The sequence below is a fragment of the Aplidium turbinatum genome, chromosome 1, assembly GCF_918807975.1.
Source record: "Aplidium turbinatum chromosome 1, kaAplTurb1.1, whole genome shotgun sequence".
NCBI lineage: Eukaryota > Metazoa > Chordata > Ascidiacea > Aplousobranchia > Polyclinidae > Aplidium > Aplidium turbinatum.
The window spans coordinates 19,941-46,299 of NC_137472.1; the positions used below are offsets into that span (position 1 = coordinate 19,941).

The 26,359-nt window shown below is 37.4% G+C and overlaps 1 protein-coding gene across 1 annotated transcript in view; it reads right to left on the bottom strand.

The window, feature by feature from the left end:
- Positions 1 to 675: 675 nt before the first annotated feature.
- LOC145778122 (complement factor B-like) overlaps positions 676 to 26,359 on the bottom strand; it is a 104,174-nt gene continuing 78,490 nt past the window's right edge. Inside the window, exons 9-21 of the mRNA XM_082589538.1 lie at positions 22,608 to 22,814; positions 22,170 to 22,381; positions 20,283 to 20,424; positions 19,694 to 19,831; positions 19,506 to 19,576; positions 11,233 to 11,398; positions 10,916 to 11,061; positions 10,526 to 10,655; positions 10,135 to 10,262; positions 7,939 to 8,134; positions 7,285 to 7,438; positions 5,068 to 5,212; positions 676 to 1,428 (exon numbers count right to left, since the gene is read on the bottom strand). Of these exons, the coding sequence (XP_082445664.1) occupies positions 1,243 to 1,428; positions 5,068 to 5,212; positions 7,285 to 7,438; positions 7,939 to 8,134; positions 10,135 to 10,262; positions 10,526 to 10,655; positions 10,916 to 11,061; positions 11,233 to 11,398; positions 19,506 to 19,576; positions 19,694 to 19,831; positions 20,283 to 20,424; positions 22,170 to 22,381; positions 22,608 to 22,814 (2,021 nt within the window). The 3' untranslated portion in view covers positions 676 to 1,242. The remainder of the gene's footprint in view (positions 1,429 to 5,067; positions 5,213 to 7,284; positions 7,439 to 7,938; positions 8,135 to 10,134; positions 10,263 to 10,525; positions 10,656 to 10,915; positions 11,062 to 11,232; positions 11,399 to 19,505; positions 19,577 to 19,693; positions 19,832 to 20,282; positions 20,425 to 22,169; positions 22,382 to 22,607; positions 22,815 to 26,359) is intronic.

Genomic DNA, 26,359 nt, shown 5'->3' on the forward strand with positions numbered 1-26,359 from the left:
ATATGTTGAGTTTGTTTATGAATGCTGTTATTTTGTTTTGAGGAATATGATAATTTTTCGTAAACAACTTTTTAACTGCAACGAAGGTGCAACAAGTAAGATTTACGATATTGGATAGCAAAAGCTTTCGAAATCATTTAAGTTGTAAAGAACTGCGGCAATTATCTTTGACAGGGTACGTAGTGTACAACGTAGCCTATATGTGTAACTTTTTAATTTCTTGTCATATCGCCACGGACCACCTGTGCAGTCGTCGCGGACCACCAATGGTCCGCGGACTACAGTTTGGGTAGGGACGGTACATTACGGGACGCGCAACTCCGTTGTTCCTTCAACATTAGAAGGGTCAATTGCCAATTTGACACTTTTTTTACGCTTTACTGCTGGCTTGCTTTCAACTAAAAACCTTAAATTACTTTAAAACCAACTTCACTCTTCTTATATAACCCATAAAAAGTAAAATATTTTGTAAATTACAAAAAAACGTAACCCTTCTAGTGTTGCGGATAAGCCAAAAGCGGATGAAATTTCGCATCCCTATGATCTACAATCCCTAAGTTTGGGAAACCATGCTTTAGGATATATAAGATCTGACTCTTGTTCTAACCATTCTCTTTTGTATCAAACATGCCAATGGCTCCATGACCACGGATTTTATGCTTGGCAGCGTAGCTTGAAAAAGCATTATAACATTTTGCCATATCTCAAAAACTAGAACGAACCAACAAATATCAATGTGATATCAGTTCTGTAATTAGCCAAGTTCGAATTTATATTCTTCAAAACAAACCGGCTGCTGACCAGTGGGACCAGAGTAAAAACAATTTTGCTTGAAATACAGATTGTTTATTTTTATCGATGATTAGAAGTTTACAGCAAGAACATAGTGGTACAATGCTCAATGTACATAGCGCGAAGTTACAATCGTAAGTTTAGCAGAAATCGGGTATTTTCACTAAAGATTTACACAATAAAGAGTAAGCAATTTTTTTATGTGATGAACTAAAAACATTTCTCATACGAAAATGAGCAAAAAGAGGAATGCTACAAAGCTACAATATTACCAAAATTGCATTTATGTCTTAACAAAATTTCTTCGTGCAGTTGACTATTTCAAATGTTAAAAGTCATTGACGTAAATTTAAATGTTTACAATCTGCGGAAGAGGTGGCGAATTTATGACGTCACTTCATTGAAATTACATGCTAGCGTCAAAGAGCGAATTTATTCCTTTGTAGGTTTCTAGGCTTCTTCTGCTTCCAAAGTGGTTTTGATCCATGAAGATACGGCCATGACGTTGGTATAGTAGCCTGGTACCTGGGTTTCACGTCCATTGATCCTTAGAGACTGACCGCAACCCCAACCCCAACTGACTATCCCTATTTGGACCCAGCACGTCTTTTTTTCGTTCTCAGTGACGTAGGATATCTGCAAACAATCACTAACTTCAAGATAGAATTGTAAAACAAACAAAGTCATCAATACAAAGTGGCATCTTCAATATCCGAAAGATGTTATCTTCCTTTGATGAATTTACAGCGATAGGCATGCAGCTATGTTATATTGAGGGCAATAGATTCAATGTTTCTAAAGTATGCTTTACGTGCACAATAAAATACATAAAATCTATAGAGGTTGGTTGTTGATAATCTTATAGGATTTTTAAAAACAGGTCTGACGGTTCTAATGTTAAAGCATGTGATAGAAACAGATTGAATGTGAATTCCAACTGTGCTGTGGACAGAGTATTCTATTTTGCATTCCTTTGGTGGTAAGAAATCAGTTCAAGTTCAATTTCAGCTTTATTGTAGAAAGTGTAATACTTAAAATTTGTAGACCTTGGTGTTTTGATCGAGAAAAGGCAATTCAAAAGTTTTTCTGATGATGACTTTATGAGAAAAAAACTTTTACAGCCAATGTTAAAACTTAATTGGCAGCAAATATTTTGAGAAAATTGGTTCAAACGATTGGTGTCCTGTAGTAGGTCGCTGGGCACACGTGTTAGCAAAATCAAACAAAAGCGGCAATCAATTCCCACACACCAAGCGGTATTAAACAGCGATTATCTACGATTTCTACATTGTATAACAAAGTAGTTGTGTTTGTTTTTAGAACAATAACATATTTATCGTAATTTACTGAAATTTTTTGATAAATTTTTAGTTTTCTCTTTACGTTTTTACATGAAGCGCATCGTGACGTAAGCGAAGTAAGGATCTGGCAAGCCTGTTATTTAGGTTACGTGAGATATGAAAACTTGGAATTCGCTTGTGATCAGGAGTTAGTAGTCCAGGCCTGCTAGGCAATGAGAGGTAAACCGATTCGTTTTGGTTTTAAGATTCGGTGTGGTACCACGCCACTGGAGGTATCACGCCACTGGAGTACTTGGTTTGGTTTGATCCTTATCAAGGAAAGTCAGAGTCGGCGCGGCCTCAAGAAAATGATTTATGCCTTGGAGGAAACCTTATCAACAATTTTGCTCGTGTCCTCGCCACTTGCGGCAAAAAGTTTTTCCACTTGTGCTACGACAACTTTTTCAGTAGTGTGAAATTGGCTACGACGCTGAAGGACAAATTTGTGTAAGCAACAACTACAATTCGTGAAAACAGGACCGAAATATGTCCGCTGGTAGCTAAAGATGCTCTGAAAAAACAAGGAAGAGACAAGTTCGATTTTAGAACCAATACCGACAGCAGTGTGCTGGTTTGCAAATGGAATGACAAAATTGTGGTAAATCAACGCGGCTGGAGTGTACTCAACTTCTAAAGCCTGTCGATACTCATTCTCTGAAAAGAAGCATGTTCAAATTGAACAATATTGTTTGATCAAGCTCTATAACGAACCTATGGGAGGCGTTGACATAATGGAACAGAACATTTCGAACTATCGCATCGCAATGAGAGGTGACAAATAGTATTCGTGTTTGATTTCATAGATGCTCGATATTTTTGTCAATAATGCATAGCAACTGCAAAGAATTTGCAATAGCGGCAATTCAATGGATTTGCTTTTTTTTCAAAGATATATTGCCAGAGTATACTTGTAACAACATGGGAAGCCACCTCAACAAGGAAAGCGGAGCAGACCAAAAAAGGTTTCATCCAATGGACGTCACGATGCCTATGAGCATTGGGTGCTAGCCCAGGACAAGCAAATTCGATGCGCCTATTGGCATACAAAAGCTACTACAAGATACGAAAATAGTGATGTCGGTCTGCATGTCAAAATGCTTCAAACAATATCATATTTTGCAATGACTTGTTTCGGTGATGTGTTGCTTTGCTACTTTTCATCTTCGTATTTTGTGAACTTCCATTTCAATAAAATGCTTGATGACAAGACATGTCAGGACACTTCGCTTCAATGGTCCAGTGGCTCATGATACAACGCTTCAATGGTCCAGTGGCTCATGATAAAACACTTCAATTGTCTAGTGGCTCATGATACAACGCCCCAATGATCCAGTGGCTCATGATACAACACTTCAATTGTCTAGTGGCTCATGATACAACGCATCAATGGTCCAGTGGCTCATGATAAAACACTTCAACTGTCTAGTGGCTCATGATACAACGCCCCAATGATCCAGTGGCTCATGATACAACACTTCAATGGTCCAGTGGCTCATCGCCGTAGTCGTGTAAACAGCTGGGGTCGAAGGTCTATACTTTTACCACCCCAGATTCACGATGCTCCTGGACTACACTGGAAGATTATTAGAGAGCAGCCAGTCTTTGGTTGCATCATCCATGACACGCAGATTAGTAAACAGAGACACAACATCAAAACTCACCATGCGACTATTGGGTGGACACTTAAAATCTTTTAACTTTTCCATAAATTGATTAGTTGAATTAAGCATGTAGTTCTTAGGTATGTAGGGTTTTATAATTTTCTCTAAAAATTCAGCCAATTTGTATTCCGGAGTGCCAATCATGGAAACGACTGGTCTCGCGGGATTGCCTGGCTTGTGCACTTTTATTAATCCATATAACTTGCCAGGACAGCTTCCGGTTGGAATAAGAGATTTTACCACATCTTGATTAAATTCTTTTAAATATTTTCGAATGTAGTATTGAATTGATATCTCTTTAGAAATAACTGGGTGCACTTTTTTATTGTCGACAATTTTAATAAGTTTTGTATTGTCATTAACAATTTTATCCAGTTTTTCAAAATAATCTTCAGTGTTCAGTATTACTGTGCCTTTACCTTTGTCAAACTTGCATACCTTAATGTTCTAGTTTTTTGAGAGGTCACTCAAGGTACGGTGAAGCGCTTTGTTTCTTCGTGTAGAGCACACCCGGTTGGCATCAGACATAAAGCGTCGGACGAGAAACTTGACCTGGTCTTTTGTGTCGTCATCGATTGGTGTATCTGTTTTTGGTATGTTTGGTATGTCATAGACATACATTGGTATGTCAACCAGACATTTGTTGACAAGGGCTGGGGAGCACTTAAACCCAAACCTAACAACTAAAAGTGCAAGAGCACATCACCTCTTGTGAAACTTGCACTGACAATGTCTCGATCGACCAATTTAAAATCATCTCTCGAGAAAGGTTTGATTTTCAGACTAAGATCATGGAAGCCTTAAGAATCTAGCGTAACAATCTATCTCTCAACCGCCAGTTGTTCGTCTGTGGCTCATCGTTCCTTTTGTGTGTGTTCTAATTGTTTGTCCAATGCCTGTAGTATACACCTCACGTGATCTGTTTCACACCGCATAGTTTACTCGCAATCATTCTCGTATCATTTGTTCAGTTTGTGCTTTTAATCCAGAGTGTCGTTACAGTTACAGTGCATAGTCAAATTTATCATACAATTTTTCACTTTATGTATTGCAGATTCCTGATGAGGACACACGTACGTGTCGAAAACGTTTGAGTTTATTTTATTTTAATTATGTTATATTTTGTGTGAAATAAAGTATGCTAAACCCGCTAAAGTTAATATGTTTTATTTCTTGATGGTTCAACAAAGCAAATTCTCTACCAAGCTTTAGAACTAATGAATTAGATAACATAATAGAAACCACGTAGCAACGATTAAATTTATTTTCGTCACCTCTCTCACAAGTGGACCACCGCTATCTCCCTGGCATGAGTCAATATTTTGACCGACAATTCCACTGGTAGCGCACAGCATATTCCCAGTGTAAGGTATTCCATTACCACCCCATGGAATGTGCATATTTGTAAATGTTGCACAGCTGAAAGATTATACAGTGATTATATATCATAAATATGAAATGGAGAATGATCAAAAATCAACTTCACATCTGCCACATCTGCCAAACAGAGAAATTTAATAGTTTTATGTATGAATAAAGGTTATCGCCGTTGCCGTCGGCTCCAGCTCGTGGCTTTGAATGGTGCTGTCGCATGTGGCTTTGGAAGCCCAGTCTAAAATGGAAAAGACGTGGGCAATAGTCGCATTGTATGGAAAGTGGGGGACGTGGTAGTTTTAGATTTTATTTTCTAGTGTTTCGTTTTTCTTGGGCTTTTTGTATCCTGTTTTTTTCGAAAATTTCCCTGCCTTCATTGATTCGTTTTTCCCAGAATAATCTGTCACTAGCAAGTTGTTTCCATGAATCCAGATCAATGTTTGCATGGTTGAAAGAGACCTTCAGCTGATCGTTGTATTTCATTTTTGGTCATCCGGGGGTCTTTTCCCTGTCTCCAGTTAACCATATAGCATTGCTCGAGGAAGCCTCGTTGGGTCCATTCGCACGTAATGTCCTGTCCTGCGAAGATGGTGTTGCAATATGGTGGCTTCTAAACTGGGCAACCTAGAGCGATCAAGGATTATATCCTTGGTGAGACAATCTTCCTAACGAGTGCCTAGCATTTGCCGCAGTTTCCTCTGCTGGAAATGTTCAATACGTTTGATGTCACAGCGGTATAATGTCCAGATTTCACAGTCTTCCATAGACACAATGTGCTGCTTTTATGCAATGTTCAATACAGTTTGCACATGTTGGTGCTTTTTAAAGTACAAGGTAAGAGAAGTAGTCTACTTTACCTACAGGTCTTTCTTTGATGAGGTGGCGTTTGGTTGAGTATCCTAGTTTTATCAATTTTATCTTCCATTCCAAATCCTCATAAGAGTTGTGGTAGATGGCGGCTATCGTTCGGAGATCATCAAAAGTCCAAGCAGGCCTGGCATTGTCATCGGAAAACTGTAACTCATGAATTTTATGACCAGATGTTTTAGATTTTGCACGGAAGCGAGCAAGATTGAAGAGCTCCCCGTCCATGCGACAACCCATGTTGATGCCAGGGTAGGTTTGTGGGACCTCATTTCGCATTGCAGCCTCATACAGAGAAAAGCATGTAGGTTTGAGACCTCCTGTAACAAGGAATGGATTGAAGAGGGTGCTTTGGTAACAGATTCTGCCAAGCATACCATCATGGAGAGCACTGATCAGGGTAATAAAGTTGTCAGAGCATCCAAACCGAGCAAGAACAGACCACATAGCAGGTCGAGGAACTTTATCCAATGCCTTCTTCAGGTCTCAAAAGATAAATGAAAGTGGTTGTTGTTATTCTTGACACTTTTTTTGGAGTTGTCGAGCACAAAAGATCATATATACAGTGCCGCGAGAAGGTCTAAAGCCAGATTGAGACTCTGGGAGTACATCCTCAGCTAGCGTGATTAGACGATCAAGGAGAATGCGAGCAAAGATCTTGCTGACGATGCTGAGGAGTGAGACACCATGGTAGTTGTTGCAATCATCTCTATCTTCTTTCTTAAACACTCTAACTACATTCGCATCTCTAAAGTCGCTTGGGAGTATTTTTGTTTCCCATATCATAAGTATCAGCTGCATTTGGTGGTCCTTTACCTGAGGTCCTTCGTAACAAATAAACTCTATCGGAATGTTGTCTGGTCCCGGAACTTTGTTTTTCTTCATGTGTTTATAATAGCCTTATTGAGTTCATTCAGTGTGGGTGGTGTGGACATCCAATTGCTATACCAAGGTTATACTATCGCGCAAATGAACAAAAAAAAATCACAAAAGATTTATTAATGCAGTAGTTGTTCAGTTATAAAGTACAAGTAGTAGTTAGCTCATACACGTACGAACAATTAAGTAAACAAACTAAAATACAAAATATCATTGAAGGATTTACAGATTCAAAATATTCTTGCTACACCTAATTCAGATGGAGATGCAGCCGTTTAACACTTAAAAAAATATTTTTTATCTGTTGCCCGTTTCAATGGAGCGTGTGGTAGCCCCTTTATTTAGCTACTGGAGTTAACCAAATGTTAACTGACTGTTCATCATTTCTTATCCTGTGCAATCCTTGCTGCAAAGTGGGGCTGGGCTCCGGAGCTCTCAAATCACCAATCTGACGTTCCTCTGTATGTCCGAATCCTGTAGCCACCGCTAGGATCTTTTCCTCTTCACCTTTGCTCAGGAGGAATTCAGCTGAAGCACAAAAGTAAAGATTTCCAATGTTAGTGTTAAAAAAAGGCTTTTGCATTAAACTTTCTGTTTTATCTGTTGAAGAATGCTCCAAATGAAAATAAATTTTGAAATGAACAAACAATTTTATCAAGCAGTATAGATCAAGAATAAAACTTGTTGCGTTAAAATGTTCGCTTTGGCTCAAACATTCATCGACATATTTTGGTTACCACGGTGGGTGGTTGGATTGAGAAATTTTCAATTTAAAGATTTTTTTCATTTTAAAATAAAACAAAATGGAGCTAAATAAAAATAAAACAAAATATTTAAGAGAATTATGTCAAAATGACATGAAGGCTAGATCAAAATTAAATGAAAGAATTCTAAAATTTTGTTCGAACAGCCTTTGATGTAGCAATATTCAGCGTTCAATTTATTTGTTGTGTTTTTGTTAATTAGACGAGTAGTTACTTGTCTGTTGGAAGTAATCACTGCAAAATGTGTTGTAATATTTTACTCACTTTCGATAGCACATCGTTCTTCGAAGGTTTCAGTTCCTACCAGCTTCCCTTCATCAAGAAGATATCGCTCTACACAGTTCCCGGGAACACATGGCATACACACAGGCCTGATGTATTCTGTGTAGTTCACAAATCCAACACTAGGTGCTGGCTTAAATTGGACTCCAACCTGCTCGTATTCTTGACCAATTTTCATCTAAAGTGCAAAATACGTACATTATCAAACTTGAATACTCAGCAATGAAAAGAAAATCTGCAATACATAAAAGTAACAAGTTTATTGGAATTCAAAGAAATGAAGGAGTGTACCAGCAAATTTCACTCTGTGTGGAGCTACATGCACTTGAGAGGTTAACTGTTATTGTTTTATTCATTTATTGGAATTGTTTGGAAAATTATTATTGATTTATTTTAAATTTGATTTCATTTTGCATGTGTAGTTGTTACAGTATGTAGTTTATATTCGGAATTAGCAGCAAAAACGTTTTAACCCTTAGAAGTTTGGGCTCCTGGAGTCTTGCTCAGTTTGGGGTGGGGGGAGGTGTCGATTTTCCTTATGCTTTAGGAGTGATATCACTGTTATTTTTTAAGGCACGGTTTAAAAATTTGGGATTCATTTTGTAAAATTATTCACGCTAAGCATATCTGAAAATTAAAACTATGTGAATTTTACAACTGCTCATATACGTTGAAATGTTCACATTGTTACGGACAATCGTTTCCCAGATCAAACGTCACATAAAACCGTTAAGGTCTACTTAACCTGGCGTCTTACGTCATGGAGTATTGCTAAAAAATGAGCAGAGATTTCATCATTCGTTCCAACACCTGTAAACTATTTGATGATCATTTGTTACACTTGTAAACCATTACATAATCCGTTTTAACACTTGTGAAACCATTACATCATCCTTTTTAACACCTGTAGAATGGCTTGGCAATGCCTGTCCACTGTTGCATCACAGACCCAAGTTATATGCTTTTGAAATATCTCAATGAGTTTCGTAATTTTAGAATTATCGCTGGAAAGGTTGATCGAATATTAAAATTGTTTGCTTGTGCTCACCAACTAGACGACATTTCCGTCTTTTATCCCAGTAATCTGTATTGTGTTGACAAGTTTTAGCGCGTACGTGTTGCGCCCTCCTTTTGACAGCCTATGGCTTTTTTTTCCTTGAAATACAATTTGTGAAAGACGTTTTCAGAAGAGTATTTTTTCGGTGTCATCGCATACAGACGAAAGGATTCAGAGAAATTTATGTTACAACTTTCCCACGAAGATATTATAGTTTTCCGCTCTGACCAGAGTTGACTTATGACTTTTGGATTATTGGAGAAAATTTTGAACAATGGGATGTTAAGGATATAGGGGTTTAAAGATATAGATATAGGGTTTTAAAGATATATGATTTTAAAGATTAGGATATAGTGAAAAATTTTGAAGAAATTTGGGAAAATTTTTTACAATAGAATATGAAATATTTCAGAGGATGTGCTTAGAAATGCCTTATACCTCTCAATTTATAACCTTTATTCGCTCAAAATTTCAGTTCTTTAGAGGTGAATAAAATTTAGGAAAATTCAAAGAATCTCGTAGTCACAGCCTCAGTGGTTTTAGAGATAGAACTGTTGATACAAAAAAGTTGAATTAACAGCCCCCCCCCCAACCTTCAAGGAGTTAAGAATCATATGATCGGATTTCGGTTTAGTTGTTTGCATAGTTGCATAGTTGTGATCACAGAAAGATGCTTTTGTCGTAGAGATTTGCATGTTAACCGGTCCTCAACCCTTTGTAGTATGAGAGCTGGATTCCCTGTTATTGGATGGATGCAAGAAGCCATTGTTGTAGCATAGGAACAGGAAACCTTTGTTGTTGGATGGGCAAACAAAGTCCCTGTTAAATGGTGGCAATAGGAAGACCCTGTTATAGGATGGGAACAGAAAGTCTTTGTTGCAAGATGAGCACAAAAAATCTGGTTATAAGGTTGGCACAGGAAGCCTCTGTTGTAAGATGGGCACAAGAAACACTTGTTGTAAGATGGGCACAGGAAGCCTCTGTTGTAGGATGGGCACAAAAACGCTATGACGTGGGATAGATACGAGCAACATCTGTTGGAAACTATAGAACAAATCTAAAGGACTATAGAGTTGTACTTGACAGATGTTGATTTTGATTGATAAAAATATTATTCTTACCAAGGCAACATCCAAGTTAAATTCACTTGGTAGTCCAAAATCGTCGTGTTCAATGATCTTAGAACACGTGAAAACCTTGACTTTGGCTGACAGCAAGTCAATCCTTGCCAACGGAAGTTTGTGCATTCCTGAAAAATAAGCTGTGTTTGAGCTTTTTGTTGCATATAAAACTGTTTACAACTTTGTGAAATTATTTGTAAAAATCATTTGGAGCCATCGTATTGTTTATGAAGTACTGACTGCTGCACGTTCTGATTATTATTTTGGTATATGCACATTGTCATGAGCAATTCATTTTACGATGTACGTATTTACCTATTTCTATTACATGCAGCGACCTTATTATCTTTGTTTCAAGAATCTACCGCCCATAAGCTACAAACTTCCTTACCAAACGTTAACAAAAACTCTTCCTCCCAACCAGTTCCCCGGTTAATCCCGTCAAACAAATGAGCAGCTGTCAAAACCCATCTATTGTTGATGAGACTCCCACCGCCATAGAATGTATCTTTAGCGTATGACTGAAAAATAACTTTATTAAATAATGCCTGCACTCAGGGTAAGGCATGAATGAAAGTTTTTGTAACATCCATAGATGTCATGGCAGAGACATTAAGCATATATAGCTTCTTCATCATTGCATCACAGCATCATCATCATCATCACAGCATCATTGCGTCATTGCGTCATTGCACCATTGCGCCTTTGTTTCGCTACGTCATTGCATCATTTCATCATCACTACGTCATCACTGCATCATTGTATCTTCAACAATACATACCCTGAACACAATGTTATCCCTCAAAGAGATCGCCACTTGCCACGGCCATGATCGTGTAGTAGCCCGCGTACCTCCAATCACGCGGCCAATACGAGCTTGCTGCTTTACGCTTCCCACGTCTCCAGCTTGACCACACTCTCCGTAATCTTCAAGAATATAAATGATTTGGCATCAAGAAATAAATTTTAGTTATAATCTAATGTAAAATCTTCCTCAGAATATAATGCAATGTAGCCTAATACTCAATAACCATGAACTAAGAACAACTTAAATATCAAATAAATTAATTTTGGTAAGGAAACATAAGTCTGACTCACTTATTCTGGCATCTGTTACTCTATCCAACAGTTCTGAAATCAAGTAAAAGTTTGAGATAACGATGTAGTTTTCAAGCTTTCCTCCAGCCAACCCTAGGAGTTCCGAATATGCTTCGCCTCCAGTGACTTCGCTGGCACATTCTACGCATGAGGTGATGCTATAAAACTAGTAACAAAAAATTCAAGGAGATAGTTAATTAAATAAATTAGCATTGCCCAATTATTATCAACATTACCAGTTGGAGACCGATTCAAGGAAACAACATCAAATCAAAGAGTGTAGTTAAAAGCATTAGAAAACGTTACTGCTAACAATAATTGTTTATATATTGGAATGATTGGTTTTATCGGTGAATTGCATAGAGATAAAATGTCGGTTGAAAATGGACAAACGATGCCATTATGTTTTGGTTTGGTGGAAATGAAGATTGATGACGTTGTTTAAGTTGTTCAGGTAAATATTAAAAATTGTGTTTATTGAGAAAAGCAAAATTATATCTGCTGTTATGCAAATGAGTTCTTATTAATTTGTTTGAATGTACAAATATCTGATCAGCATTTTTGATGAATCTTCTTCCTTCATAATGTTTGAGTCTACCGTGCTGCTAGCCTATTTTGACTTTTTAACCATATCTTAATACGAGCTGTTTTCGTACGCGGAAAGTACGTCATGGACTATCTTAGCCCGGTGCTAATTAATTCCTAATAATGGAAGCTATGAAAATCACAGAGCCAAAATATTTTACAAGATAATAGCCATGTGTATTGTGCGTATAGAAATTAATTTTTTACCCAACAAATTTTTTTGAATAAATCGTTGAGATGAAAAAACATCAGAAAGTCGGTTTATATTCTAATTTCTCGAAAATAACTTTAAAATCGAAATTTTGAATTATAACATAGATTAATGCTAAACTAAACAAAAAATTACTTTTGCTCATAAATGTAAGGCATTTTTGGGCGTTTTTACATTTCAAAATAATTGCACTAACAGTAACAGAAATTATATATAACTAGCATTGCACGAAAATGTCTAGCCACTTGAGACGAAATGCTTATTGTGAAGGACAGGAAGGTAGAAAAATGACCAGTACAATTTTGTCATCCCATAAGTATTTAGAAGGGAATTAATACCAGAATAATAAAAAAAAATAACTTTAACCCTATCTGTAGCGAAACGGGGCTTTATAAGGGTGCCCCTCACAAGTAGTGAGATATTTCACAGAAGGAAATATGCTAGAAATTTGAAATTTCTCGACTTTTATTTTTTATTCTTTGCGAATTTTCTTAACATAAACTGATCATTTTTTTACCTTCCTGCCCTTAACGATAAGCATTTGCAATATAAATATTAGTGCAATTACTTGAAATGTAAAAACAACTAAAAATGACTTATATTTATGAGAAAAACTATATTTTTGTTTAGTTTAGCATTACTTTATGTTATAATTTAAAAATTTCAATTTTGAAGTTATTTTCGAGAAATTAGAATAAAAGCCAATTTTCTGACGTTTTTTCATCTCAAACGATTAAACTTCAATAAGTTTGTTGGTTAAAAATTTAATTGCTATATGCACAATACACATGGCTATTATCTTGTAAAATATTTTGATTCTGAGATTTTCATACTTCCCGTTATTACCGATTAATTAGCACTGGGCTGGGCTAGGCTAGATAGCTAGAGGCTAGAGGCTAGCCTAGATAGCCCGTGACGTGCTTTCCGCGTACGAAAACAGCTCGTATGTTTAAAACTAATTTTTTGTTATAAAAAATGAATACAAACCACCATATTCACAATTTCAACAATTAGGAATTTTTTTATTTATTTTCACAAACAACACCCGTTGTCTTGTGCGTGCGAATGTTCGTTGCAAACATGTTGGACGCAAACCACAGAGCTTTTTCCAGCTTTACCTCGTTTCGGCTTCTGGTATTGGCAGATATAGCAACTGCCAACAATCATAATATGATATGTCTGAGTGGTGTATTGAAAGGTTCGGACAAATAAAAACAGTGTAAAATGTGTACCTATGCTGATTTTCATGCAAACAATATGTAGGTAAAAGTGTACCTATGTCGCCTGTTAGCGTTGTAAAAATATAATGCAGGACTGATACCACTTTCAGATGCTAACATTATAATAATAACAGTAACACCCAAGGTATTTAGAGTTACGGCTAGCTATGTCACATTTTGTTAGCAATTTCTAAAAAGGCCGATTATGGTTTCTAGGTCTTTTCAAAAGTAAAAAAAAAACAAATGTAGTTTTGTTGAGGTAACTAAACGTTTGAGAAACATTATTACCATAGTTTATTTTTTTTATATATCACTTAAACTCTATGATACGTCATTAGTTTGATGAATTATAGAGCGCATCAATTTTTAGTGAAAAACAGAGAGAGACTGTTCACCAGGCATTTCGTAATAAGATTAATTTGCGTTCTTCTGGTGACTATTTACTAGGTTACCTCGTGATGTTAAAGATGATAACTAGCTTTTGTATTTCCGACGTTTCGTCAGTCAGCACGACTGACTTTTACAAGGTGGCTAAAACAGGTTAACACAACCTGTTCAGCAACGATGGCACAACACAAAAACATACTGATAAAATGAATAGAGTAAAGCAGCAAAAATCAGAATTAAAACACGCAACAAGATACCTAGAGGTTAAACTAAATGCAGTGAATGCCTAAAACCAGTAGGCTACTTTCCAACAGCGTAAATTTATCTATCTATTGGGTCACTGTCAAGAAACGTTGAAATTTTTAGTGGATTTACATTTACAGTAGGGGGAGTAACTGGCTTTTTTTCAAAATCTAACTTTAGCCTTGACTTTAGGATACAGCAGCAAATTTTAAGACGTCTGGAAAAAAAAAATTGAAGTTAAGGTCCAAAATTTTTGAAATTTCCCCTTAACCCTTAACATACCAAGCGGGGTCTTGTAGGGACCCCAGAGGTGAATTTTTTTATCTCCCGCCTTACCTATAGCAACAATTTTCTAATCTGTGTATGTGTCATAAATTTAAGCAAGTTCAGTATAGTGCAACAAAAATTAAAAAAAAATTTAAAACACATGCAAACAACAACATAACGTTACCTGGGGTCCTGATGGGACCCCCCTTGGTATATTAGGTTACAAATGCTGAATGTTATCCAGTTAACTTCACGCGTAAAATGTCCTTACATTTTGCCAGAGTTTGAGAATTTGATGACAAATCAACACGTGGTCAAAGAAAAGAAAATGCTAAACTGCAGCTTTTCTCGAAATTTGGGATGGATTTGTAGAAACTGCAAAAAAATCCATAAGCCATTTGAAGAAGTAACGGTAGATGAACAATTAGTCTCTTTCCAAGGGAAATGTCCATTGAGACAGTACATGAAATCAAAATCAGCAAGATAGGAAATTGAAGTGTGGGCAGCTGAAGACGTGAAAACCACTTACCTGTATAACCTTCAAGTCTATACTGGAAAACTTCCTGTGAGTGCACCAGAGAAAAATCAAGGACGTCTGGTTGTGTGTACTGTGTGACATGATGAAATCACTGTTTGCAACTGGAAGAAGTGCTACCACAGATTTTGTTTTTACATCAGTGCCAACTGCAGAATTTTTGCTCTAGAAAAATATCACCAAGACAGGAACACTGAGCAAAAAAGTCAGATATTCCTGCAGTTTTATGGAAGTTGCGAAAGGACGATACGTTGTATCGTCAAACTTTATCTTTTCAGATAAACTGTCAGTCGTAAGCTATGTGCCTAAAAAAAACAAGACGGTTTTTTTACTATCTTCTCAATATCTTGATGATTCACTGTCTAATGAAAATCACAAGAAACCCAACATTATACTTGAATATAACCGCACAAAAGGCGGAGTGGATGATGCAGACAAGTTGGTGAGCGAATGTTCTTGTGCCAGACGAATGTCAAGATGGCTTTTCCGACTTTTTACGAACGTGCTTGACATTGGAGCCCTGAACTCCTATATCACTTGGGTGTTCAAAAACAGAGACAGGAACAGTAGAAAATCTAATCAAAGATATTATTTCTTGACGGAGTTAGGCAAAGAATTGACAAAACCTAATGTCTTGCGCAGAGCATGTAATCCATCTGGTTTTCAGCTTCACATCGTTAGAGCTATTGAAGGTATGGGAGTTTCTGTAGCTCGAAACACTGAAGCTTCAAACATATTCTTAACGTCAAGGCAGCTAGTGAGACGTAAGAGAGGAAGATGTTTTCAATGTCTTTGAAACAACGATAGAAAAGTTAACATTATATGCTCCAAATGCCAACGTTTCGTTTACGAACAGCACCGAGTCACCAACACAACTGTGACAAGTGCAAAAGAATGTGAAGATGACAGTGAATGAACTGTGTGTTTATAAATATGATCCTTTGGCTAAGTAATTTGTAGAAACACATATATTATACTGTATGTGATGCTAAGACTAAAATTTTAGTTTTATAACACTTGGGGTAAAACAGGGGTTTGTTACAGTGTCATAAAAAGGGCATCTGCTTTACTTACAATTTCAGCAATCTTCCTTTGTTACATAAGCTGTATAAACTGTAATCTAAGTAAGGATAAAGAAAGTAGATTACAAGTTGGCTTGTGCTTTAGTGTGCCGGTACACTGATTGTATGTATTGTGAGAGAACGCAAAACTGGCTCAGCCAATTTGCCGTTTGTCATTTCCAAGGAAGAATGGCCTCTTTCATCCTCAAACCTGAACCCCCTAGGGCAGGGATGGCGAACCACTGACCCGCGGGTCACGAAGTGACCCATCACAGATTTTCAGTGACCCACTTGTCTTTTTTTAAATAATGAAATTTAAACAAATAGTTCAGCAAAGAATAAATGTTTCACTGAATATTTGTAATAAGGCCCCACCCTATTTTAATCTAGTACCGTACCGAATTTCCATATAGCAGTCTGACACAACTAAAGCCGTAGTAGTGCGTTATCAGTATCACGGCTGAATTACAGAAAGAATTTGCTGAACTAGGTACAGATATGGAGAAGATTGTATCTGTAACGACTGATGGAGCGCCCAGCATGATTGGGAAACATGTTGGATTTATTCAATTACTAAAACAAGAGTTAAAGCGCAGCTTTGTTAAATTTCACTGCATAATACATCAGGAAGCCCTTTGCGCCAAATCAATCAAATCTCTTCAAAAAGTTGTAAGTGTGGTAACAAAAATAGTCAACTATATTGCATCTCATGCTCTTAATAAACGCCAGTTTGCAAATTATTGAACGCGTGTGACAGTAAATTTAATGGCTTACTCTACAACAGTGTAAGGTGGTTAAGTTGTGGTAATGTTTTACAGCGATTTGTTGAATTGTTGGAAGAAGTAGCCTACAGCTTTTTTTAGCTGAAAAAAATCAAAAATATCCAGAGTTAAGCGAAAGTACGTAGTTGAATGATTTACATTTTTTCCCTGATTTCACAATGCATTACAATAAGTTATAAATACTAAATTGCAAGGCTGTGGAAATATTGTATTATCCATGTTTGGGCACATTAAAGCATTTGAGAAGAAACTCGCTATTTTTTCTGTAGACCGTGAACAAGGTCAGCTAAAATATTTTCCTCAGTTGTTGAAGTACTTTACCAGCACCAATTTAACTTATGAACAAAAGCAAACTGCACTCAACAAGTATGTTTTACTGACGAATGAGGCCAAAAATGTAATGTCAGAAAGGTTTACCCAGTTCCGAAAGCTTGATACTACATTGCAATTCATTCTTTTCCCGCATGCAATTCAATTTGAAAATCTTGAATTATCAAACTTCGAATGGCTTCGTCTTTACAACTTGGAAATTGAAATGATAGACTTTCAAAAAAGTGCAGTTTGGAAAACAAAATTTGTAGACTTAAATCATCTCCTACAAAAAATTGAAATGAAAACGGATATGGATGGTTGTGACTTTCCTGCTGTTGTAAACCATGTTGAAAATCTAATTCTTACAGAGTGGAACTCCCTGCCAAATTCGTTTGAAACTATGAAAAGATTTGCGGTAGCTCTGTTAACGTTGTTTGGTTCTTCATATTCGTGCGAATCTTTATTTTCGCACATGAATTTTATACAATCAAGCACACGGAATCGTCTCAGCTCAGATATGAGTGCTGCATGTGTGAAGCTAAAAACTACGGATTACCAACCAAGGATAATAAGACTTGCAAAGAAGATGCAGCAGCAAGCTTCGCACTAACATGTAGTTTCCCATTAACATGTAATTAAATGTATGACCCACTTTTGCTTTTTCAAGGATTAAGGTCTCTTTTATGACCCATGCACTAAAAAAGGTTCGCCATCCCTGCCCTAGGGCCTAGAATTTGGCATCTGCTTTTACCTGGAGAGCAGGGTTTCGACTAAACACCACCAAAGTTTGGAAGCGCTGAAGGCTAATCTGAAAAAAGAATGAGCCAAAATACCTCAAAGAGGTATTCATGACTCTTGCAGGTCCTTTTCGAAGCGTCTCCGACTTGTTATCGACGCAAATGGTGGACGCATTGAGTAAAACTTGTTTTTCCTAAATATTTATTTATTTGACCATAATATTATATGTTTATTACTAAATTATTATCTACCATTCGTTAAATACATTTGTTTGAAGTTGTAACGTTAATTATTGATGACCGTGTATATACTGTATACTTTAAGCAATAGAAACGATGGGGTCCTTGGAGGACCCCACCTTGGTAAACGACGTTGGTGAGCTAGGCTTGGTATGTTAAAGGTTAATCACGCACTATAGATTGAATGGTTTGCATTATGGTGTTGAAGTTTGTTTGAGTTCACAGCGCTCCGGCTGCATGCAGTGCTCAATTGGTGCCATAGTTGTGCATAAAGTTTTATCATTTTGTTTGTAGTGGTATCGAGCCAAAACAATTGCAGCAAGTTTTCCAAAATGTTAGTAACTTCAACAACCACTACAGCTCTTTTCTTTTGAAAACATCAAGAAAACAAAATCGGCCTTTTTGAAATTGCTCACAAAAAGGAGACACAGCTAACAGTAAGTCTCAAAACAATGTAACACTTCAATTTTAGCTGGAGATTGGATGCCGCTTTGAAATGGTATTTTGACAAGAATAACATAAATCTAACTTATGTCGATGTCAATGTGAAACTTTATTAGTATATTGATCTTTCCTCAGCAGACAAAATTAACAAACCTTTGAATGATTGAATTATTTATCCTCAGACTGAGAAAGCTGCTTGCAGAGCTTAATCCTGGCAGTTTCGCATATTTGTAGACTGTGTAGAGGCTTTGAATCATTGACGCAGGCCAGGTCACCAAGATTGACAGAGTGCCGGTTCCGATTGTTGAAATGTTGTTGCCGGGAAATTATTTCATTCATTAGATGTAGCTGAATTGAAAGCAACCTTTACGTGCGTTGCTCAAGCGCACTCCCCGAGAGTCGAACCAGCGCCGCTTGATCTTGAAGTTTCTGCGTTCCAGAAGTCACGCGCTAACCAACTGAGCTATCGGGGCGGACTTTTCTTGCATATTCACTTACAGAACTACAATCTACATTCAGCGCAACATGTACACTGTACAGTGTACAGGCATTGACTATGAAAGTATGACATATCAAAACCACAGCAGTAGAAGGGAGACAGACAAAATTTTGGACTTTAAAACATCACATACGGTGTGACAAAAATTGCTCTTACTGATGTAACAAAAGCAATCGTGCATGGAAATTTTATCAACAACAATGATCCTAGCTAATCATTTAAAAAACTTTCTTAAACAATACAACTAATAGGCCTGGAAATTTTACTCACTAACTTGTTTACTAGCCCCTGGAAGCCTGTTATTATATCTAACCTTGTTGGCTTGTTCATTTTATTTATATCCCACTGTTGGTGCTTGAAGTTTAATTGTATAAATAGTGATATTTCAAGAAAACCAAAAGAAAAAATATGTTTTTCATCAACAACAAAAAAAGCTGTACGAAAACACATGAATATAAATTTTGTTGAGAAAGATATTTGAATATTTACTGTATAGGCTTAGTTTGTGTGTGTTTGAGTAAAATTTAAAATTAATACAGTATTACAAATAACTGTGATGTGATGGATGAATTCCGAGTGCAAATTTGAAATCAGCGTAGTCAAATTTAGTAAACTCATCATCTCATGATTTGAAAAATGTAATAAAAAAGTTCCAAAATGTATGTCGCCTGGTGTATTCATACCAAATTATCACTACAGCTTGGACAGCGATCAACAAAAAAAACAAGAATATAAAGCAGAAACTTTTACCGTTGGTGGATTGTCACGGGCCCTTAGTCTGTCAACTTGAATCTGCGGTGGACCACCCTCGTTGTGTTGGCCTGAAATGGTAGAATCTTCAGTACAATGTTTCAAAACCACATAGCAGCTTGCAAATCAAAAGAAATCGTTGAATGGTATTCAAACTAACGTTTTGATAACTGTAAACAACAACATACCATCCGTTAATATAAATACGTGTCTTTCTTTTGAACTGCCATTTCTGTCTTGAGCATACGAGAATTCCAACTGGCTGGCTAGCACTCTTAGCACCTTTGCCGTGTGTGTTCCACTTCTTATGTCACCTTGAATGGATTCTGAGCATGGATGTGTAGGGTTAATGACACAATAGCAACAAGGTTATTGTATCTACTTATTCAGCTATTAAATAGGAAGATTATTTTACTTACCGATCCATAGAGTACAACAATCAATATAATAAATGAAACTAAGCCAGTAAACCACGTTTACACACACAAAAAGATGAGTAGTATACATATCATGCTATCATGACAGTCGTACAGACATGGTAGGAAAGAAGTCGATAAATTAACCCACAAAGAGATGTTTTACCGTAGAAATATTAAAAGCAACAAAAGTAGTTTCTAAGTCCAGATGGGAATCCACAAAACAAAGCTTTCTGCTAAGAAATTTCAAACATAAATGCGCTCAGTGTTATAAGCCAAACCAACAATTATTCAAAAATTTGGTGTTTAGGTAAATAAATAAGAAAGAGAAATGTTAGACCGAACTAGCGACCGAACTCACGTCTATCGACCCCGATGTTAATAATTTTCTCAATGAGCTCATCAACAGTAGGTTGCACGTCATGAGTGTCGACTATGATCATCGGTTCAGATGCAAACACCATCACTCCGTACTCAATGATACCCGACGCATTTGCTGACAACTGGGAGGAAAATCTTGTCAAATATATGAAACGTTTTCATTGCCATTTTTAAACAACATTTTGATTGATTTGATCTTCATCCTCGAACTGGGAAAGTTTCTTAGAGAACACAATCCTGGCAGTTTCACATACTTGTAGGGGCTTTGAACCACTGATGCAGCCCATCACCAAAATTGACAGAGTGAAGTTTCTCTTTGTTGTTTCGGAGATTTATACCATTCAATAGGTGCCGTTGAACGGAGAGCAGTCCTAAAATGCGTTGTACAAGCGCACAAACCGAGAGCCGAACCAGCGCCCCTTGATCTTGAGCAGGGAGCGCAACCACTGAGCTAACTGGGCGTAATTTTGTGTCATTTAACCCTGCTGTTTTCGTACGCGGAAAGTACGTCACGGGTTATCTTAGCCCGGTCCTAAATAATCGCTAATAACGGGAGGTATGAAAATCTCAGAACCAAAATATTTTACAAGGTAATAGCCATGTGTATTGTTAGTATAGAAATTAAATTTTTCCCAACATATTTATTGAAATAAAATGTTTGAGATGAAACAACATCAGAAAGCCTGCTTCAAAATTGATGTTCCGATCGCATATTTTTGAATTATAACATAAAGTAATGCTAAACTAAACAAGAAATTATTATTAGAACAAATGATTAGAACGAACGGATTAGAACGAATGTCCTAAAACGATATATTGGATAATTGGATCACAGAGTGGGAAAAAACTTTTCACGACAATTACCTGCTATAATGTAGGCAGTTTCATGAAAATGTCTAGCCACGTGAGACGAAATGCTAATTGTGAAAGGCAAGAAGATAGGAAAATTACCAGTGCAGGTTTACAAAATTTGAAAAAAAATAAAAACTAAAAGTCAAGAAATTTCACATTCCTAGCATATTTCCTTCTGTGAAATATATCACTACTGGAGTGGGGCGTCCTCATAAAACACCGTGTCACTGCAGATAGGGTTAAGCAAAACATGTTATCGCACTAAAATTAATCTTGTCTGGAACACCATTTTTACCATAACGAGATGTTCCCTTTCCACGTTCATCGTGAACTTATTCAACTAGTTGTTTATTATGAAGAAAAAAATACATCAGTTCACAGCATAGAATCATTTCTAAGCATTTATAGGACACTAATCAAAGTACAAGTAAGTTTAGTTTGGAAATATTCAAACTATCATTTTCGGACGCTTGTTCAAACATTAGCAGCAACACAAAACCCTATTGTTTTGTTGACTATATGTTGCAAAATATGTTTTCAAACACAACAAAATATTTCTGAAACTGCTTGCAACATTACATCAAAATGAATTCACACTGACTGAACGCGCATGATGGGGTTCGAATTTTATACACCGGAAGGAAGCCATTTCAGAAAAAAAAACACATTTTGGATGAAATCTTTTTATTCTGCAATTGTGGTTATATTGTAGGTGAGTGCAGAAGCTACCTAACATTGTAATAAAGTGATTTAGGGATTAATGATTTCTGTCAGGCTGCAATCGTTATTATAGTGTAAATAATGCATCTATGTTTCTTCACACGTCATAATTGCGCCTTCCAGACAAAGCGAATAGAGGAAAGCGAAATTAAAAGTGCCGTGAATAGCTGCAATCACAAAAACGACAATTGTCGTCTTACGCACAACAAGAGCGACTGTCCCGGACGACAATTGTCGTCATACGCACTTAACAGATTAATGAGAATAACGCTAAATGAACATTTTTTCTGCTCACCCTCTGAATAAGTTTAACGGCAAAGGTGAGAGAATTGTTAAGAGCTATGTCGCTGACGCTGTTGGAAAGATCAAAAAGGAAGTAGATTTCGTGATTGGCATCTGCTCCTGATCCGATGAACCGTCCAACCTTAGGGAGGGAGTTCTTGATGTTGTTGCTACTTTCCGCCAGTTTAGTTATCACAGATGTGTCGCTGTCTCTATAACGGGGATCTAAACACAGAACACTTTTATCGTGTCAACTTGACAATTTCCCTTTTTAAATAACATGAAGTAAGTTACATTAATCAAAGGTAAAGTACAAAGCGGACAAGTTAATCAAACGGCTAGTGCTGATTTGTTTGCACATGACAAAAGATATCTCAATATAACTACATGGGAAAATTGTTTAACTTTCTATAGTAAGCACTTATTTTGCAACTAACATTGATAATCTTACCAACACACTGTGGGGCACCGCCTCCACTCCATTGTCCAAAGTATAAGCATTCTTGTTGGGCCTCCCCAACCATGACCAAGTGACGGTCACATTGGAATCGGACAGTGTCGTTTACCATGAACCTTCTATAGCTTAACCTTCGTGGAATTGTCTGTCCACCAATTGGGACACCTGGAAAGTTGCATCTTGGCTCTTCATCTTGTCTTCCTGTCAAATGATCGAAAAATTAAGTTCAATATTATAGAAATCAAGTATGTTCAAGTGACAAGTAATAAAAAATCATGTTTCAGTTGCCATTCGTTCTGTTGAAAGTTTCAAACTAGCCTACTGTAAGTTCAGTGTCAAAAGGATGCTATGTAAATGTGGTTTTTAATGTTATTTAAGTTACTCATTTGCTCAACTAGGCATGAACGCTGCCCATCACAGTTTCCAATTGTACACAACTAGACATGAAAGCTGCCCATCACAGTTTCCAATTGTGCTCAACTAGGCATGAAAGCTGACCATCACAGTTTCCAATTGTGCTCAACTTGGCATGAAAGCTGCCCATCACGGTTACCAATTGTGCTCAACTAGACATGTAAGCTGCCCATCACAGTTTCCACATTGTGCTCAACTAGGCATGTAAGCTGCCCATCACAGTTTCCAATTGTGCTCAACTTGGCATGAAAGCTGCCCATCACGGTTACCAATTGTGCTCAACTAGACATGTAAGCTGCCCATCACAGTTTCCAAATGTGCACAACTAGGCATGAAAGCTGCCCATCACAGTTTCCAATAGTGCTCAACTAGGCATGAAAGCTTCCCATCACAGTTTCCAATTGTACACAACTAGACATGAAAGCTGACCATAACGGTTAGCAATTGTGCTCAAATACGCAAGAAAGCTGCCCATCACAGTTTCAAATTGTGATCAACTAGGCATGAAAGCTGCCAATTACAGTTTCCAATTGTGCTCAACTAGGCATGAAAGCTGCCCATCACAGTTTTCAATTGTGCTCAACTAGGCATGAAAGCTGCCCATCACACTTTTCAATTGTGCTCAACTAGGCATGAAAGCTGCCAATCACAGTTTCCCATTGTACACAACTAGACATGAAAGCTGCCCATCACAGTTTCCAATTGTACACAACTTGACATGAAAGCTGCCCATCACAGTTTCCCATTGTACACAACTAGACATGAAAGCTGCCCATCACGGTTAGCAATTGTGATCAACTACGCATGAAAGCTGCCCATCAAAGTTTCAAATTGTGATCAACTAGGCATGAAAGCTGACCATCACGGTTTCCAATTGTACACAACTTGACATGATAGCTCCCATCACAGTTTCAAATTGTGATCAACTAGGCATGAAAGCTTCCCATCACAGTTTCCAATTGTGCTCAACTAGGCATGAAAACTGCCCATCACGGTTTCCAATTGTGCACAACTAGGCATGAAAGCTGCCTATCACAGTTTCCAATTGTGCCCAACTAGGCATGAAAGCTGCCCATCACAGTTTCCAATTGTGCTCCACTAGGCATGAAAGCTGCCCATCACAGTTTCCAATTGTTCCCAACTACGCATGAAATCTGCCTATCACAGTTTCCAATAGTGCTCAACTAGTCATGAAAACTACCCATCACAGTTTCTAATTGTGCTCAACTAGACATGAAGGCTGCCCATCACAGTTTCCAATTGTGCTCAACTAAGCATGAAAGCTGCCCATCACAGTTTCCAATTGTGCTCAACTAGACATGAAAGCTGCCTATCACGGTTTCCAATTGTGCTCAACAAGGCATGAAAGCTGCCCATCACAGTTTCCAATTGTGCTCAACTAGTCATGAAAGCTGCCCATCACAGTTACACATTGTGCTCAACTAGGCATGAACGCTGCCCATCACGGTTTCCAATTGTTCTCAACTAGGCATGAAAGCTGCCCATCACAGTTACCAATTGTGCTCAACTAGGCATGAAAGCTGCCCATCACGGTTTCCAATTGTGCCCAACTACGCATGAAAGCTGCCCATTAGGGTAGGTCGTTTTTAAACTTTTTTAAAAATTCTTTCGGGGTAGTGGGGAAATGGTGCCAATGAATGAGAAAACGCTCATGACAAAATTTGAGATTCCTTAAAAATTGTCTTCAGCGTCCTCATGGGGCCCAAAAATCGAAAAATAGGATCAAAAACAAAATTTTTTTCTAAAATATTTTTAGTTTGGTTAGATACAATATTGTTTAGATATATCTAATTAGCCTAAGCAAATAAATTGAAGTCATTTGAACTATTCCTTCAGCTTCCTCACAGCTTCTGAAAATTTCCATTTTGCTGAAAATTTCGCATTTTTGTGGGTGGTAACATGATACATAATTGCGTTAGACATTTTGCCAGCTATGAAACGTCATTATATTTCTCTTTATAGTCCTGCCCTGAGCTGTTGCGTCATTTTTTAATGAAGTTGGGTTAATTTGGTAGGAAAAGGTGACGTCTTTTATTTGAATTTACGTCACTGACGAAGTTTGTAAATATGTAACCACAAACAAAAATGCGAAATTTTTAGCAAAATGAAAATTTTCAAAAGCTGTGAGGAGGCTGAAGGAATAGTTCAAATGACTCCAATTTTTTTTTAGGTTATTTACAGATACATCTAAACAATATTGTATCTACCCAAACTAAAAATATTTTTGAAAAATTTTTTGTCTTTGACCCCATTTTTCGATGTTTGGGCCCCATGAGGAGGCTGAAGACAATTTTTAAGGAATCTCAAATTTTGTCATGATTGTTTTCTCATTCATTGGCACCATTTCGCCACTACTTCGAGAAAATTAAAAAAAAAAAATTAAAAAACGAGCCACCCTACTGCCCATCACGGTTTCCAATTGTGCTTAACTTGACATGAAAGCTGCCCATCACAGTTTCCAATTGTGCTCAACTTGGCATGAAAGCTGCCCATCATAGTTTCCAATGGGCTCAACTAGGCATGAAAGCTGCCCATCGCAGTTTCCAATTGTGCTCAACTAGGCATGAAAGCTGCCCATCATAGTTTCCAATGGGCTCAATTTGACATGAAAGCTGCCCATCACAGTTTCCAATTGTGCTCAACTAGGCATGAAAGCTGCCCATCATAGTTTCCAATGGGCTCAACTAGGCATGAAAGCTGCCCATCGCAGTTTCCAATTGTGCTCAACTAGGCATGAAAGCTGCCCATCATAGTTTCCAATGGGCTCAATTTGACATGAAAGCTGCCCATCACAGTTTCCAATTGTGGTCAACTGGACATGAAAGCTTCCTATCACAGTTTTCAATTGTGGTCAACTGGACATGAAAGCTGCCCATCACGGTTACCAATTGTGCTCAGCTAGGCATGAAAGCTGCCCATCACAGTTTCCAATTGTGGTCAACTGGACATGAAAGCTTAACATCACAGTTTTCAATTGTGCTCAACTTGACATGAAAGCTGCCCATCACGGTTACCAATTGTGCTCAGCTAGGCATGAAAGCTGCCTATCACAGTTTCCAATTGTGCTTAACTTGACATGAAAGCTGCCCATCACAGTTTCTAATTGTACCCAACTAGGCAAGAAATCTTCCAATTACAGTTTCCGATTGTGCTCAACTAGACATGAAAGCTTCCCATCACAGATTCAATTTGTGCAGAACCAGACATGAAAGCTGCCCATCACAGTTTCCATTTGTGCAGAACCAGACATGAAAGCTGCCCATCACAGTTTCCATTTGTGCAGAACCAGACATGAAAGCTGCCCATCACGG